Below are 18,900 nucleotides of genomic sequence, written 5' to 3' on the forward strand. Positions count from 1 at the left end.
CGCTTTTCGCTTCTCTTTTTCCGGGATTCGTTGCGACCACTCCAGGACATCCGTTGTTAACATGTGTAGCTCCTTGGGTGTTTCCCAAACAGCCAAAGTTAAAGGACGATTTTTTTATGCTCCTTTAAACTCTTAAACGTTGATGTACTGTCGCCCATCCTTTCTAAATTCATGTTATAAACTATTTCCTGGTTATCAGTTGCTACTATCGATGATGTCTTGATTTATATTGAGAAATGTGGTGTGTTGTGGTTAGTGAGGTGGTGGTGGTGGTGTGTGGGTGTGTTGTGGTTAGTGAGGTGGTGGTGGTGTGTGGGTGTGTTGTGGTTAGTGAGGTGGTGGTGGTGTGTGGGTGTGTTGTGGTTAGTGAGGTGGTGGTGGTGATGTGTGGGTGTGTTGTGGTTAGTGAGGTGGTGGTGGTGGTGTGTGGGTGTGTTGTGGTTAGTGAGGTGGTGGTGGTGTGTGGGTGTGTTGTGGTTAGTGAGGTGGTGGTGGTGTGTGGGTGTGTTGTGGTTAGTGAGGTGGTGGTGGTGGTGTGTGGGTGTGTTGTGGTTAGTGAGGTGGTGGTGGTGTGTGGGTGTGTTGTGGTTAGTGAGGTGGTGGTGGTGGTGTGTGGGTGTGTTGTGGTTAGTGAGGTGGTGGTGGTGGTGTGTGGGTGTGTTGTGGTTAGTGAGGTGGTGGTGGTGTGTGGGTGTGTTGTGGTTAGTGAGGTGGTGGTGGTGTGTGGGTGTGTTGTGGTTAGTGAGGTGGTGGTGGTGTGTGGGTGTGTTGTGGTTAGTGAGGTGGTGGTGGTATGTGGGTGTGTTGTGGTTAGTGAGGTGGTGGTGGTGGTGTGTGGGTGTGTTGTGGTTAGTGAGGTGGTGGTGGTGTGTGGGTGTGTTGTGGTTAGTGAGGTGGTGGTGGTGGTGTGTGGGTGTGTTGTGGTTAGTGAGGTGGTGGTGGTGTGTGGGTGTGTTGTGGTTAGTGAGGTGGTGGTGGTGGTGTGTGGGTGTGTTGTGGTTAGTGAGGTGGTGGTGGTGGTGTGTGGGTGTGTTGTGGTTAGTGAGGTGGTGGTGGTGTGTGGGTGTGTTGTGGTTAGTGAGGTGGTGGTGGTGTGTGGGTGTAGTGTGGTTAGTGAGGTGGTGGTGGTGTGTGGGTGTGTTGTGGTTAGTGAGGTGGTGGTGGTGTGTGGGTGTGGTGTGGTTAGTGAGGTGGTGGTGGTGGTGTGTGGGTGTGTTGTGGTTAGTGAGGTGGTGGTGGTGTGTGGGTGTGTTGTGGTTAGTGAGGTGGTGGTGTGTGGGTGTGTTGTGGTTAGTGAGGTGGTGGTGGTGGTGTGTGGGTGTGTTGTGGTTAGTGAGGTGGTGGTGGTGTGTTGTGGTTAGTGAGGTGGTGGTGGTGTGTGGTTGTGTTGTGTTTAGTGAGGTGGTGGTGGTGTGTGGGTGTGTTGTGGTTAGTGAGGTGGTGGAGGTGGTGGTGTGGTGGTGTGTGGGTGTGTGTGGTTAGTGAGGTGGTGGTGGTGGTGTGTGGTGTGTGAGGTGGTTAGTGAGGTGGTGGTGGTGGTGTGTGGGTGTGTTGTGGTTAGTGAGGTGGTGGTGGTGTGTGGGTGTGTTGTGGTTAGTGAGGTGGTGGTGGTGTGTGGGTGTGTTGTGGTTAGTGAGGTGGTGGTGTGTGTGGGTGTGTTGTGGTTAGTGAGGTGGTGGTGGTGTGTGGGTGTGTTGTGGTTAGTGAGATCGTGCTCGAAAAAGTCTGAAATCAGTGTTGTGGTTAGTGAGGTGGTTGTGTGTTGTGTGTTGTGGTTAGTGAGGTGGTGGTTGTGTGTGGGTGTGTTGTGGTTAGTGAGGTGGTGGTGGTGGTGGTGGTGTGTGGGTGTGTTGTGGTTAGTGAGGTGGTGGTGGTGGTGTGTGGGTGTGTTGTGGTTAGTGAGGTGGTGGTGGTGGTGGTGGTGGTGTGTGGGTGTGTTGTGGTTAGTGAGGTGGTGGTGGTGGTGTGTGGGTGTGTTGTGGTTAGTGAGGTGGTGGTGGTGGTGTGTGGGTGTGTTGTGGTTAGTGAGGTGGTGGTGGTGGTGTGTGGGTGTGTTGTGGTTAGTGAGGTGGTGGTGGTGGTGTGTGGGTGTGTTGTGGTTAGTGAGGTGGTGGTGGTGGTGTGTGGGTGTGTTGTGGTTAGTGAGGGTGGTGGTGGTGTGTGGTGTGTTGTGGTTAGTGAGGTGTGTGGTGTGGTGGTTAGTGAGGTGGTGGTGGTGTGTGGGTGTGTTGTGGTTAGTGAGGTGGTGGTGTGTGGTGGTGTGTGGGTGTGTTGTGTGTGGGTGTGTGAGGTGAGGTGGTGGTGTGTGTGGTGTGTGGTGTGGTTAGTGAGGTGGTGGTGGTGGTGGTGTGTGGGTGTGTTGTGGTTAGTGAGGTGGTGGTGGTGTGTGGGTGTGTTGTGGTTAGTGAGGTGGTGGTGGTGGTGTGTGGGTGTGTTGTGGTTAGTGAGGTGGTGGTGGTGGTGTGTGGGTGTGTTGTGGTTAGTGAGGTGGTGGTGGTGGTGTGTGTGTGTTTGTGTGCGTTTCATTATTGTTTTTAATTTGACGGTGTCTGAGTTGATATGTTGGGGCCCATGTACTTGGTAAACGAGTTAAATGGCATTGAGATGCACTTATATGTAGAGCTTTTTATTTAATAACGCCTAGGGGCATTTTGAGAACGGAGAGAAGCATTGGGTTGATTTATGTGTAACAATAATGGCCGACCACGGCATGTGCTTCGAGCTCGGACACCACCCGGTATTTCAAGGTTTAGTGTAAAGCGTCTGTTTCATGTTAAAATTGTACATCCTGATGGAGCTAAAGTTCGTTACGCTCACTGAACCACGCTGATAAATGCGTTGGTACAAATTTACAAAAGTTACACATGTCATAAATTGTTGTCTCCATTATCCGATAAGTACGGAAGCGTATTGCGGCCACGTTGTGTTTTATTTTATCTCGAAATTTCGAGTTAAATCAAACACAACGTGGCCGGAATACGCTTCCGTAGATAAGACTTCTCAACAGTAACTTCTCGATGAATTGAACGACAAGCGAAAGCGGCAGTCACAGGGCAAACAATTAAGTAACATTTGGACTTGCGTGTCGTCACTACTGTGCACGTGTTGTGTTACAATTGGAACCTCCGACGGGAAATGAAAATTTCCTGTTTGTTACACTAGTGTTGCCTTGCAACACAGTCGTTTTAGTTGAATGACTCAGTGTAGTCATCGAACGGGATAATAGCGTCACACTAGAATGATCACGTATACTACTTGTATGTTATAGAACGGCAAGCTGTATTTCTATTGAAAGAGAGATTGACTTCTGGTGCATGAACTGAATTAACATAAGTTATTCCAGTTCCTGTTTGGTGGCTATGTACTAGTTAATGTTTTATACACAGTAAGGAATACATCGCCAGGCATGTATTAATAGGTTGTTGCATATAGACCGAATACTCTCTTACCGCTCTGAGTGTTCCATATAGTTGAACACCTGTTACATACACCAAAAGAAACGTTGAATTATAACAGCACCCGCCGTCGTCGTCAGTTGGAGCAACATTGACTTGAACCAAAATGTCTTCTAAAGGTATGATCTGAAGATAAACATATTTCTGTCATTTCTCGATAGGTCATCACGATAATGATGAAATGGTACTTACGTTTGCAGGATATTTCTTTTTCACACAAACACATCTACATGTAGAAAATGAGCTGCGTGTACCGTAATTATGTTGACCTCTAATTCTGTACACTACACTACACTTGTGTGCCCTCTACGTGTACCGTAATTATGTTGACCTCTAATTCTGTACACTACACTACACTTGTGTGCCCTCTACGTGTACCGTAATTATGTTGACCTCTAATTCTGTACAGTACACTACACTTGTGTGCCCTCTACGTGTACCGTAATTATGTTGACCTCTAATTCTGTACAGTACACTACACTTGTGTGCCATCTACGTGTACCGTAATTATGTTGACCTCTAATTCTGTACCGTACACTACGTCTGCGTGCTCTCTACGTGTACCGTAATTATGCTGACCTCTAACTCTATACCGTTCACTACACCTGAGTGCTTTCAACGTATTCTGCACTTCTGTTGACCTCTAATTACATACCGTTCTGGCTTTTAAATAAGTTTTTGATAAAAGTCAGTGGATAAAATGGGTAGGTCTTGTCTTTATTTGTATTGTGTGGGAAGGTTGAATTTGCCGAATCGGTCGCTAGGGACAATATCTGGAGCAAGCTTGTTTCACTCAAACGAGGTTGAATGGAAGAATATTAATTGATTTACTCGTGTTCTGGAAACAAGAATGTAATATTATCATTGTATTGTTTGGATAAATATGTTGATATTTTTCAGTACATATGCCCTATAAGACTTGCATACATTTGAATGAAAGCACGATGAGTCTACAGGAATATTGAAGTCACGTGGTAGGGACGGACATACGAGTTATTTTTGAGTACCTAATGACATATCACATTTTTGTTCAGCTATCACATTAAGACCATTACAAATTTTATGCACATTATCCGACATATATTTTTAGTGTCTTACCTGTACATAAAATACCGTTGTGGTCATTCGTAACAGTATAGCTACATGTACTGGTATTGATAGAGAAATATAAGGGTGAGTGATCAGAAAGGGTATTAGAATCGACCTACTAAAGTTTATAACATTAACTATGTAATTAGTGTCAACTAATAAGTAATCAATTAGGCTTGTTCCATTGTTACAACAAAGTGTAAAACTTCTGTCTTTGTCACCGGTATGACGACCATTGACTAAACGGATACCTTTAGATTTACACAATGTGTTTACATATTTATCAATGTTACTACAATTTTCATATTTCAATCATCACTGTAATAGATCTATTAACCATAAAATCCGGTCTAGTTCCTGTTCTAGCATTAAAGTTGCCGGTAACATATACATTTCAGTTTGTTACACATGTACTTAACGCTATTCTAAAATTATCTGATTTATGAAAATTAGGAAATTTATCGAATCATGGGGCTGCTGCACCTCCCCGTCTAGATTTTGACTTTTCTTTCGATCACATTGGATTTTCCTTTGTCGCCACTTATGTTTCAAACTTTAGGCCCTTAACATCAGTATCGAGTCCTGGAAGGATGAACAACTGTATGATGCGGTGTAATTCGAGGTTTGGCTCTAATGTATCTCACTCTGAATCAGGTGCTATTCACTTATGTGTCTTATGTACAATGTGTTAAATGATTTTAACAAATATCAAGTTATTAAAAATATTCTTGTAGTAAATGAAGAAAACCTGTAAATGGTAGATTATTTTCATGCATTGCTTTATACTTCTGAAAAAGGAATCAATATAGGAATGAGATGGGGCCTTAGGAAAACAATATCTTATTTATTTCATGAGTTCTCAATTTTTTAAAGCATTATTTTATACAGCACTAGATACTGTTAATTGAAACTGTTCTTTACAAACCCTAAATAGACCTTATTTATTAATAACTTTTGCGTTTATTTTCTAAATAAGTGACACAACGGTTTATATAACACATACTGAAGTCTGTACTGTATCTAACTCTAAATTTGTACCAATGGTGCTACTCACTTGTGTGCCTTTTGGATAATCTTTGAAGGCTCGTCGTGTGGAGCCTGGATGTATATCATAACAAGTTACATCATTTATCTATTTATTTATATCAGATAGCATGTAAATTTCTGTTCTTTGAAAATACAAGTCATTATTTCACAATGTCCTATATATTTTTGCTGTACTTAATTACACCATTTTGTATAGTTAAGTAGAAATGAAGAGTTATGTGAGACACCACTTAGGAATATGTGTGATATAAATAATCCCTACATATACATTCATTGTGTATTTGGTGGAAAGTTATATTTGTCTTAATGTATAACCGAAGGGTTGCTGGGACGTCTTGAAAATGGCGGGCAAATCCTTATAGCGGAAGGATACTTGCTGGAATTGGAGAGAAGAGGTTACCTGCAATCGGGAGGATTTATACCAGAAGTGGTTTTAGAACATCCGGAAATAGTGCGAGGTGTGCATCGAGATTTTGTTCATGCTGGTACCGATGTGGTGGAAGCATTCACAGTAAGTGTATTTCATAAGGCTTTCTTTATCTCTCTTGCGTATCCTCCATAATCAATTAAATATCTTCAGTTCTTTATCGAGTCAGTGTTATAAAAAGTGGTTTCGAAATAAACTTCAATTTGAATATATACACAATTTACATATGCTTATTTATCGAAAATGGACAGGTTCTGAAGGATTAACTTGAATATTATGCCTTGTATTTCAGTACTATGGCCATAGAGAGAAATTACGAAGTATTAGCCGAGAGGATGACTTAGAGAGACTCAATAGAACAGCACTTAAGATCGCGCGAGAAGTGGCGAACGAGACTGGGATTTTGATGGCTGGCGGTCTGTGTAACTCCAACATCTATGATCAAGATAATCTCGATTCACATGAAATAGCGAAAGCAATGTTCAAGGTATAGTTATGAAGTCTACAACATAACTTAGAATGTCGTAAACCCGTATATCAACCGTTTCTCAGGATGAAGTCAAAAGCAGACAATATTCAGTAATGTTAAAATGATAAAACATCGGCATTTCTTGCTGTTGGCATCGTAATGAAGAATCGATATTCAAGCTTTTTATCAAGAAAGTAACATGTCAGCCAATTTCTTAACCGAATACACAATTTATGTTTAAATTTAGTGGCGTAGCAAGGTATTGGTCCTTTAGCTCGGTTGTGTGTAACAGCTGACAAAAATGCAAATGCCATAATATGATTTCATCTCTTAGACTACCATTGTATTAGCGGGAAAAGTTAAACAGACTAGGAAGTAAGTTTCCGAAATTGCGAAGTTAAATTGGCGAGGGAGTCCGACCGTATGATAAAATGAAAAATACTCAAAAAGTCACAGCAAACATTCAAGGAAGCAGCCATAATGGACATGCAAGGAAGCAGCCATAATGAACATGCAAGGAAGCAGCCATAATAAACATGCAAGGAAGCAGCCATAATGAACATGCAAGGAAGCAGTCATAATGGACATGCAAGGAAGCAGCCATAATGAACATGCAAGGAAGCAGCCATAATAAACATGCAAGGAAGCAGCCATAATGAACATGCAAGGAAGCAGTCATTATGAACATGCAAGGAAGCAGCCATAATGAACATGCAAGGAAGCAGTCATAATGAACATGCAAGGAAGCAGACGTAATGAACATGCAAGGAAGCAGACGTAATGAACATGCAAGGAAGCAGACGTAATGAACATGCAAGGAAGCAGCCATAATAAACATGCAAGGAAGCAGACGTAATGAACATGCAAGGAAGCAGACGTAATGAACATGCAAGGAAGCAGACGTAATGAACATGCAAGGAAGCAGACGTAATGAACATGCAAGGAAGCAGCCATAATAAACATGCAAGGAAGCAGACGTAATGAACATGCAAGGAAGCAGCCATAATGAACATGCAAGGAGGCAGACGTAATGAACATGCAAGGAAGCAGACGTAATGAAAATGCAAGGAAGCAGTCATAATGAGCATGCAAGGAAGCAGTCATAATGAAGCAGCCGTAATGAAAATGCAAGGAAGCAGACGTAATGAACATGCAAGGAGGCAGACGTAATGAACATGCCATAATATGATTTCATCTCTTAGACTACCATTGTATTAGCGGGAAAAGTTAAACAGACTAGGAAGTAAGTTTGAAATTGCGAAGTTAAATTGGGAGTCCGACCGTATGATAAAATGAAAAATACTCAAAAAGTCACAGCAAACATTCAAGGAAGCAGCCATAATGGACAGTCATAATGGACATGCAAGGAAGCAGCCATAATGAACATGCAAGGAAGCAGACGTAATGACATGCAAGGAAGCAGCCATAATGAACATGCAAGGAAGCAGCCATAATGAACATGCAAGGAAGCAGCCGTAATGAACATGCAAGGAAGCAGTCATAATGAACATGCAAGGAATCAGCCATAATGAACATGCAAGGAAGCAGACGTAATGAACATGCAAGGAAGCAGACGTAATGAACATGCAAGGAAGTAGTCATAATGAACATGCAAGGAAGCAGACGTAATGAACATGCAAGGAAGCAGTCATAATGAACATGCAAGGAAGCAGTCATAATGGACTTGCAAGAAAGCAGCCATAATGAACATGCAAGGAAGCAGACGTAATGAACATGCAAGGAAGCAGACGTAATGAACATGCAAGGAAGCAGACGTAATGAACATGCAAGGAAGCAGCCATAATAAACATGCAAGGAAGCAGACGTAATGAACATGCAAGGAAGCAGACGTAATGACATGCAAGGAAGCAGCCATAATGAACATGCAAGGAAGCAGCCATAATGAACATGCAAGGAAGCAGACGTAATGAACATGCAAGGAAGCAGTAATAATGAACATGCAAGGAAGCAGTCATAATGAACATGCAAGGAAGCAGACGTAATGACATCCAAGGAAGCAGTCATAATGGACATGCAAGGAAGTAGTCATAATGAACATGCAAGGAAGCAGTCATAATGAACATGCAAGGAAGCAGTCATAATGAACATGCAAGGAAGTAGTCATAATGGACATGCAAGGAAGCAGCCATAATGAACATGCAAGGAAGCAGCCATAATGAACATGCAAGGAAGCAGTCATAATGGACATGCAAGGAGGCAGACGTAATGAACATGCAAGGAAGCAGACGTAATGAACATGCAAGGAAGCAGTCATAATGAACATGGAAGGAGGCAGATGTAATGAACATGTAAGGAGGCAGATGTAATGAACATGCAAGGAAGCAGTCATAATGGACATGCAAGGAAGCAGTCATAATGGACATGCAAGGAAGCAGTCATAATGAACATGCAAGGAAGCAGCCATAATGAACATGCAAGGAGGCAGATGTAATGAACATGCAAGGAAGCAGTCATAATGAACATGCAAGGAAGCAGTCATAATGGAAATGCAAGGAAGCAGCCATAATGAACATGCAAGGAAGCAGTAATAATGAACATGCAAGGAAGTAGTCATAATGAACATGCAAGGAAGTAGTCATAATGAACATGCAAGGAAGTAGTCATAATGAACATGCAAGGAAGCAGTCATAATGGAAATGCTAGGAAGCAGCCATAATGAACATGCAAGGAAGCAGTAATAATGAACATGCAAGGAAGTAGTCATAATGAACATGCAAGGAAGCAGACGTAATGAACATGCAAGGAGGCAGACGTAATGAACATGCAAGGAGGCAGACGTAATGAACATGCAAGGAGGCAGACGTAATGAACATGCAAGGAAGCAGACGTAATGAAAATGCAAGGAAGCAGTCATAATGAGCATGCAAGGAAGCAGTCATAATGAACATGCAAGGAAGTAGTCATAATGAACATGCAAGGAAGCAGTCATAATGAACATGCAAGGAAGCAGCCGTAATGAACATGCAAGGAGGCAGACGTAATGAACATGCAAGGAAGCAGACGTAATGAAAATGCAAGGAAGCAGTCATAATGAGCATGCAAGGAAGCAGTCATAATGAACATGCAAGGAAGTAGTCATAATGAACATGCAAGGAAGCAGTCATAATGGACATGCAAGGAAGCAGCCATAATGAACATGCAAGGAAGCAGTCATAATGGACATGCAAGGAAGCAGACGTAATGAACATGCAAGGAGGCAGACGTAATTAACATGCAAGGAAGCAGACGTAATGAAAATGCAAGTAAGCAGTCATAATGAGCATGCAAGGAAGCAGTCATAATGAACATGCAAGGAAGCAGTCATAATGAACATGCAAGGAAGTAGTCATAATGAACATGCAAGGAAGCAGTCATAATGAACATGCAAGGAAGCAGTCATAATGAACATGCAAGGAAGCAGCCATAATGAACATGCAAGGAAGCAGTCATAATGAACATGCAAGGAAGCAGTCATAATGGACATGTAAGGAAGCAGTCATATTGAACATGCAAGGAAGCAGACGTAATGAACATGCAAGGAGGCAGATGTAATGAACATGCAAGGAAGCAGCCATAATGAACATGCAAGGAAGTAGTAATAATGGAAATGCAAGGAAGTAGTCATAATGAACATGCAAGGAAGTAGCCGTAATGAACATGCAAGGAAGTAGTCATAATGAACATGCAAGGTAGTAGTCATAATGAACATGTAAGGAAGCAGTCATAATGAACATGCAAGGAAGTAGTAATAATGAACATGCAAGGAAGTAGTCATAATGGACAGTAATGAACATGCAAGGAAGCAGTCATAATGAACATGCAAGGAAGTAGTCATAATGAACATGCAAGGAGGCAGACGTAATGAACATGCAAGGAAGCAGCCGTAATGAACATGCAAGGAAGCAGTCATAATGAACATGCAAGGAAGCAGCCATAATGAACATGCAAGGAAGCAGACGTAATGAACATGCAAGGAGGCAGATGTAATGAACATGCAAGGAAGCAGCCATAATGAACATGCAAGGAAGTAGTCATAATGACATGCAAGGAAGCAGTCATAATGGACATGCAAGGAAGCAGTCATAATGAACATGCAAGGAAGCAGTCATAATGGACATGCAAGGAAGCAGCCATAATGAACATGCAAGGAAGCAGTAATAATGAACATGTAAGGAAGTAGTCATAATGAACATGCAAGGAAGCAGACGTAATGACATGCAAGGAAGCAGTCATAATGGACATGCAAGGAAGCAGTCATAATGAACATGAAAGGAAGCAGTCATAATGAACATGCAAGGAAGCAGCCATAACGAACATGCAAGGAAGTAGTCATAATGAACATGCAAGGAAGCAGACGTAATGAGCATGCAAGGAGGCAAATGTAATGAACATGCAAGGAAGCAGCCATAATGAACATGCAAGGAAGCAGCCGTAATGAACATGCAAGGAAGCAGTCATAATGAACATGCAAGGAAGCAGTCATAATGAACATGCTAGATAGCAGCCATAATGAGCATGTAATGAAGCAGCCATAATGAACATGCAAGGAAGCAGTCATTAACAATTACAATAAAATGAAAAGAAGTGAAAGTGTATATACTGTTTGATTCTTGATTATATTTTTTATCACTTCAGGAACAGGTGGAGTGGGCGGTTGAAGAGGGGGCCGATTATATGATAGCAGAAACGATGGGTCACTACGGAGAAGCTAAACTAGCTCTGGAGGCTATACAACTGTATGGAAAAGGTAAACATGGTGAAAGTAAGCTCCGGGTTAACACTCCGTTGTAAGTAAAAAGTAAGTACTTTGATTAGTTGATTAGTTTTCGCTTTTTTGTTCAATATCGCGAGCAAAATGTCTCCAGTGCGATCGTAAGTTATCGTAAACCATGGAAGTTTGATGAAAACCTCACTGACGTTTCTTAAATCTATTCAATTCGGGTGGTCCAAAGATAAATGATATATCGTACTCGATTGCTTCTCTGTCTTAGACACATAATTACTATGGTGAAAGTACAGTAACTCAAGTTCAGTACAACGTAAATACTATGTTAGTATGTCGAATACGGTATGTAGTGTGACGGAAATGCTACAGATTAACACTGATTGTTTGAGACAAAAATAGACGGTTTTTATATAAAAACATGGAAGGTATTTTCATGTTGTAAGCTTGAAAAAACACACTTTGTCAGATGCCATCTGATTCTAAATATAGTTTATATTGAATACAACGCAAAATATCCCAGAAAGAATAAGGGTGCAATTTTTCAATCACATGTGAACAGTGTCCACTGACACCAACAGATAAACAACAATTATCCCATTGTTTTCATAATGACGTACATGCGTCACAAATTGATCATAAGTGTTATTTGTATTTTATGTAAAGGTCTCCCGGCTGTTATCACTTTAACTTGCTATGTTCCGAACAAGACGTTCGATGGACTACCGATTGTTGAAGCGTGTCGTAAACTGGAGGAGGCGGGGGCGGCCGTAGTGGGTCTTAACTGTGGGCGTGGCCCAAGGACAATGTTACCTACAATAAGAGAAATTAGGAAAGTGTGCAAGGTTAGTTAAATTATGGACGTACCTGCACTATTTCATAGTTGATACAATATGAAAACGTAGATATTATACATAAGTGTAATGTATTGGGTTGTTTTTCTAGAATCAACAAACTGAACGAAACGGACACTATAGATTGAACATATCAGGTTTTATGATAAAGGGGAATTTTACGAAATGCGTTTTGGTCTTTTAAATGCCTGTTCTATAATATTACTATTCAATATAATGCTTGCACAATGCAACAAAATCATAGATCAGTACATTTACAGAGAAACTAACTCTAACCCTTGTTTTGTGTTCAAGATTTTATAATCATTACGAGGTACTGAAACATGATGATTACTTATCTAAGGCTTACAAAGTTAGAACGAACTTGTAAAATAGTGATTACTTATCTAAGGCTTACAAAGTAAGAACGAACTTGTAAAATAGTGATTACTTATCGAACTTGTAAAACTTACAAAGTTAGAACGAACTTGTAAAATAGTGATTACTTATCTAAGGCTTACAAAGTTAGAACGAACTTGTAAAATGGTGATTACTTATCTAAGGCTTACAAAGTTAGAACGAACTTGTAAAATGGTGATTACTTATCTAAGGCTTACAAAGTTAGAACGAACTTGTAAAATGGTGATTACTTATCTAAGGCTTACAAAGTTAGAACGAACTGGTACATTTGATACATAACTATGCTATAACGCCATTTACAAGGAAGATATAAAGATGATTAAAATACAGTATGAATACGAATGACATTAGGAGTATTTGGAAACAAGTTGATAGTTGATTACAAAAGGCCATTCAAACTAAATGACGTGTTTTTGACAGGGACCAATAGCCGCGCTTCCTGTGACATTCAGGACTACAGAGAAATGTCGTACTTGGATATCTCTGAAGGATCCAGAAACTGGTAAGTCATGATGTGACATGGTAAAGAACATAGATGTCACACAGATTACTAGTAGACCAAAAAAATGCCGACCAGTCAAAAGAATCGCCATTCAAATTCAAAGAATCGAAGGTCAATTATGAACCAAAGAAAATTTTACACGCCTATCCATGTAACAGTACAAAAAGAAAACTGTATGTTCCGGTAGAGTAAGCCCCTTACGCTTCATCGAAACAAACTCGCCATGTAAAATCTTCGTCAATCCAAGTAAGTAATGTCACGCTCAAAATGAGAATAAGATAATCGCACGAGGAAATGGGATATTTCCTGATGATACCAGTATGTCGACCGAAAACCTTGCACGGAAATCGTGTTATAGAGAACAAGTCCATGAACATCGATCAGCTGCGACATGTTAAAGCCATTCCTTTCCAGAATAGGAAAGTTCAAGAGGGAATTGAAATTAACACTCTAATCGTACAGCTTAGTGGTAAACGATAACCGATATATTTGTTGTATTTATATGACACATTCGTCCATATCTGTATGCAATACACATCTCTCACATAAACATAAAACATAATTTACAGGAAAGGACGTGTATCCGACAAACTTGACCTGTGTTATGTGCAGTCGGGATGACATCAAGGAATTTGCAGAAGAAGCGAAAGCAATTGGAGTCAATTATGTAGGACTATGCTGTGGAAATGCCCCGTTCTACTTCCGGGAGGTAGCAGAGGTGTTCGGGCGGAAACCTGACTCGTGCAAATATTCACCAGATAAAACTGCTAATTCATGTGTTGGCAAACCTACAAAACATTCAGAAATGATGAAAGAATTTCTTAGAGTTGACAATATTTGAATATCTACGTTAGCAAAACACATCTTAAACCTTTTCTCGAAACTCATCTCGCTTTCATGTCTCTTAATAGTTTGAAGCCTTCACGAAAATCTCTCCTGACCAATTTGTTCAATGTTATATGTGACAAGGTTATAGTGTTAAGCAAAATTAGTACAAAATGACACTTTGTACTGTTACAATACACTGTCTACCAATAAAAAGGGATTTTGAATCAAACTGTGTAACATTCATTTAATTACCATCAGCCTTCTCGGAAGAAAGTTCAAAACAGGTCAGCCAGCTGGTGTCCTTAGTTGCAATGGCAATCAGTTAAAACGGAGAAAGCGGTTTAGATTAAATCAATATCATTTCAAACAAAAGACAAATGGATTGGACAAAAGTTATTACATCTTACCTACGCTCTTTCAGTAACAAATAAAAGCATGCAAAAATGATTTATCATACAATAGCTTTAGATTAATTCACACATTCACATGTGTGATCTTTCTAATCTTGTTTGCGTAAGTACACAACTAATCTTTACACATGTAAAACTTTTTTTCTAAAGTCCATCACATCCCGCGCTGCAAATTGCCTTTCACCGTGATCACACCTAGTCCTTCAGAGAATAACAGTCCTAAATATTTACCCAGCCAGATAAGGAAAACCAGACAGTTCTTTATCTAATCTTTACAACTGAGACATGAATGGATATAGGAGCTGTGAAATAAATAGATAAATGAAGTACATGTACATATAGAATGACAGTTTGTGTAAGAAGACCTGGTGAGGCTAGAATAAGAGAGGGGTGGAGGGAAGGGAAAGTTAGAATAGTCAGAGGACATCGTATGTATCTTGGCTCTCCAATCTGACAGTCAGATGTTAAAAGGTAAATCGCTTAGAAATAGAAATAAACGGTTTTCTAACCTACCAATTAGAATATTTAGATTGGATTGGAAAAGAGTACTAATGCTTGTCATAAGCGAAAACTCTAGTAACTGATTATAGTTCATTTGATATGTCGTTGATGTATAGGAGAAACAGGAGAGGCCCTAATACTGTACCTTGAGGAGCTCCGGTTTTTGTTCATTCTGAAGATATTGCACTTTTAGTACAGCAGAATGGCGACTGCTACTTAATTAGTTTACAATCCAGTCTAAAAGTTTATCTCTAACCTCTTATTTTTCTAGTTCAATCAAAAGGCATTTGTGCCAGATTCGGTCGAACACAATAGGAACATAAAAAAAAACAACAACAGGGCAGTACGTTCATGATTCTCCATGGCTCTAAGTATAATATGATAGAAGACTATGGATTGGTGAGTGATGAAAAGTAATTGTAAATGTGCTTATAAATAAGTCACGCGAAAAAAATACCGATGAAACGAAATATGTCTGTAGTTAAGGTTCTCCTTTTTATAAGATGATTGCCAAATAAGCAGCAAATTTCCATGAATCGGTAAAAGCAGAAGTACAGAGGGACAAGCTTTTAATAGAAGGGAGAGTGGTGCAGCTATTTCTCCGTAAATATCTAAAATGATAATTTTATCTAAAACTTCATTTTCTCTGAAAACAGATTTAGTAAAGCATGCGCCTGTTTGGTTAACGAAGAATGGTCTATCTACGTTAGGGTCATCAAGGTCGGAAACGGATGATAAAATGTTGTTTACAATGTTGTAGTTTACGTTGTCATCTGTGGTTGTTATTTGGGTGCGATAAGTAGGGTAGTTGTCTGTTAGAATTGTGTTTACTAGTTTACAGTACACTTTGGGGTTAGCTGAGTTTTTGTTGATGAATCCGTCTACATTAGCATAAAAGAGTTTTTGTTGATGAATCCGTCTACATTAGCATAAAAGAGTTTTTGTTGATGAATCCGTCTACATTAGCATAAAAGAGTTTTTGTTGATGAATCCGTCTACATTAGCATAAAAGAGTTTTTGTTGATGAATCCGTCTACATTAGCATAAAAGAGTTTTTGTTGATGAATCCGTCTACATTAGCATAAAAGAGTTTTTGTTGATGAATCCGTCTACATTAGCATAAAAGAGTTTTTGTTGATGAATCCGTCCATCATCATAAAAGAGTTTTTGTTGATGAATCCGTCTACATCAGCATAAAAGAGTTTTTGTTGATGAATCCGTCTACATCAGCATAAAAGAGTTTTTGTTGATGAATCCGTCTACATTAGCATAAAGAGTTTTTAAACGTGTTTAAGTTTACTACTGATTATTAACTTTGTTTCTTGCACGTTTATATCTAGCTTCTGAGAATGGGAATTTCACTCTTATAATGTCTTTTCTTTATATGGTTTTACATTTTATTTCTTTTCAGATATCTATCTTTATCAATGGTTTGTCGTGTTTGTTTTCAGTTACATGTATGATTTTTGGGGAATATGTTTCTCTAAAATGAAAATAAGTTTGTAAGTAAATAAATTACATTCAGTTACAGTTTTAGTTTAAACTTTATTTGTATTGGCAAGTGAAACATGTACATATTGGTGACACACAAAACATAAAGATGATTTGGAAACAAGTACAAATGTACTTATTCTAAGCCCGTCTCATCAATACAGCAATTTAAATTTTACATGTTAACCCTTACATTGACAGCATATAGTGAATTGATTATAATGTAACTTAACTAATGTTTATAATATGAAACGAACAAGTTTACAACTAAAGGAAGAGAAAATGGAAGAAGAGAAAAGAAAAGGGGGTATATAAAATAAGGCAAGAGTGCATAATTTATAAGTATAAATATTGTAAACATGAATACATGAATTGATGAATTTCCCCGGTTATATCGATAGGATGCTAGATACTATTTCTAAATCTTTCAATCGATTTTATAAATTTTTGAGTAGCTGCAATATTTCTACTTTTTGGTCATAAGATAAAAGAGGATCGCCAAACAAAAGTAAATCAACACTAAGACGGTAAGTCAACGAGGTTAAATACAGTTTTGACATGTGAAAACAAAATGACTTCGTTTGCCTGTCCTTCTTCTGTTTTAAGGTTAAACATATCTGCTCTATTGTATTCCCATACTTTCCTCTTGAATGACGAAGGGTTTGGCAGTTATGACGACAATGAAACAATGATAGCTCTGTGATCAGTAATATTGTCTAAAACTGGTACAACTAGTAACCAGGTTAATTAAATTATATTGTTGTGAAAGAATGCTGAGCTCATTGTTATTTCCTGTTAGTAAGTCAGTATAGTTAAAAGCTATATCGAGAGAGTGTATTAGACGTGTCCAAGTTCGTATTTTGCAATGAATGTCTAAATAATAAACATGGAAGATTTTTCTTATTATCAGAACAAAATTCAATCCATATTATTTCGTCATTTATTGATTGAATGTCTACATTTAGGCAGCATGTCATATGTTGAAACAAGCATGACACCGCCACCAATGCATTTCTGTCTGAATACTGTTGATAGATTTGTGAAAAGAAGTTAGGGAATGGAAGGATCAAGATGCGTTTCTATTAAACACAAGATGTCTAGATTGTTGGTAAAAACAGCTTCATTTCTAACGCTACCAGTCATCTAACGAAAAAAAATCCGCTGTTCCTGGATTGGTACGAACGTCTCCCGATAGGAACAAAATGGATATTACAACTAATGCGACACAGTATTAAATTTGTGAAACTGGTTTGCATCCCCTTTCTTTTTGTACTTATGAATTTCAATCCTGACTGACCGATTGTTTGTCTCACTGTGTTATAAATTTCAATCCTGGCTGACCGATCTTCTGATTCATTGCGTTATAAATTTCAATCCTGAATGACCGATTGTCTGTCTCACAGTATTATAGATTTCAATCCTGACTGACGGATTGTCTGTCTCACAGTATTATAGATTTCAATCCTGACTGACGGATTGTCTGTCTCACAGTATTATAGATTTCAATCCTGACTGACGGATTGTCTGTCTCACAGTATTATAGATTTCAATCCTGACTGATGGATTGTCTGTCTCACAGTATTATAAATTTCAATCCTGTTTGGCCGATTGTCTGATTTACTGTATTATAGATTTGGTATTATAAATTTCAATCCTGTTATACAAAATGTTACATATTGTCTGATTTACTGTATTATAGATTTGGTACAAAATGTTACATACTACTCGTATTTTGCGAATTGATTAAGAAATCAAACAGTTTTTAACAGTGTAGATTTTTACATCCAGCTAACGATCTGAATAAAAAAAACTAAACTTTAACGCTATGACTACAACATTATCATTTTACCAGTACTAACCGATTGTCATTGTCGGTTTAGAAGTGGCTGTGTGAATTACATTATTCGGCATGTCGGTCATGCTGTCTCATAGAACATTTATCTGTCCAGTTGTTGATTAAAAGGAACAGAAATAATGGGTAAATGTTAAGCTGACATGAAAATAGAAGACATAATATTAATGGCAGATTGTTTCATTTTTGTATACATTACTGCCATCCATGTGTGCCATTGACCACATTTCAGAAAAAAGTTCCGTGAATAAAAATAATTATTTAGAAACCCAAGTCAAATGTGACTTTCCCATTATCAATTCATTGTATAGTAGTCCTATTTCAGCTCTTGGTATATTTACTTGGAACGATGTTTCATCACTTAACGTATAGTGATGCCATATTGAACACATGTATATATATATATGTCTCATACTTTTCCCAGAGAGCGACGCCATTTTGGTTGACCTACTTGCGTATTCTGTTATCGCGAAGGTACGGAAGCGTACTCCGGCTACGTTGTGTTTTATTTGAACTCGAAATTTCGAGATAGTAACTCGAAATTTCGAGTTGGTTAACCGAAATTTTGAGTTAGTAATCCGAAAATTGATATATTAACCCGAAATTTCGAAATAGCAACTCGAGCGAAATTTTGAGTTAGTAACTCGAAATTTCGAGTAAGTAATCCGAAATTTTGAGTTAGTAAGTCGAAATTTGGAGTTCTTATCTCGAAATTTCGGGTTCAACTTACTAACTCAAAATTTTGGATTACTAACTCAAAATTTCGAGTTGCTATATCTAAATTTCGAGTTGCTATCTCAAACTTTCGCGTTGCTATCTCGAAATTTCGGGTTAATATCTCAAAATTTCGGAT

General features: G+C 39.0%; 1 protein-coding gene across 1 annotated transcript; it reads left to right on the forward strand.

Annotated features, from left to right (window-relative positions):
* The first annotated feature begins 3,561 nt into the window (after positions 1-3,561).
* Positions 3,562-13,806, forward strand: LOC132561327 (betaine--homocysteine S-methyltransferase 1-like). Its single transcript, XM_060226050.1, has 7 exons — positions 3,562-3,574; positions 5,912-6,102; positions 6,311-6,505; positions 11,123-11,234; positions 11,877-12,055; positions 12,884-12,965; positions 13,535-13,806. Exons 1-7 carry the CDS (start codon positions 3,562-3,564, stop codon positions 13,804-13,806), a joined length of 1,044 nt encoding a protein of 347 aa, XP_060082033.1.
* The last annotated feature ends 5,094 nt before the right edge of the window (positions 13,807-18,900 follow it).

This window comes from Ylistrum balloti, unplaced genomic scaffold (assembly GCF_031769215.1).
Source record: "Ylistrum balloti isolate Yb309-2 unplaced genomic scaffold, AGI_CSIRO_Ybal_v1 Utg371194, whole genome shotgun sequence".
Taxonomy (NCBI): Eukaryota; Metazoa; Mollusca; class Bivalvia; order Pectinida; family Pectinidae; genus Ylistrum; species Ylistrum balloti.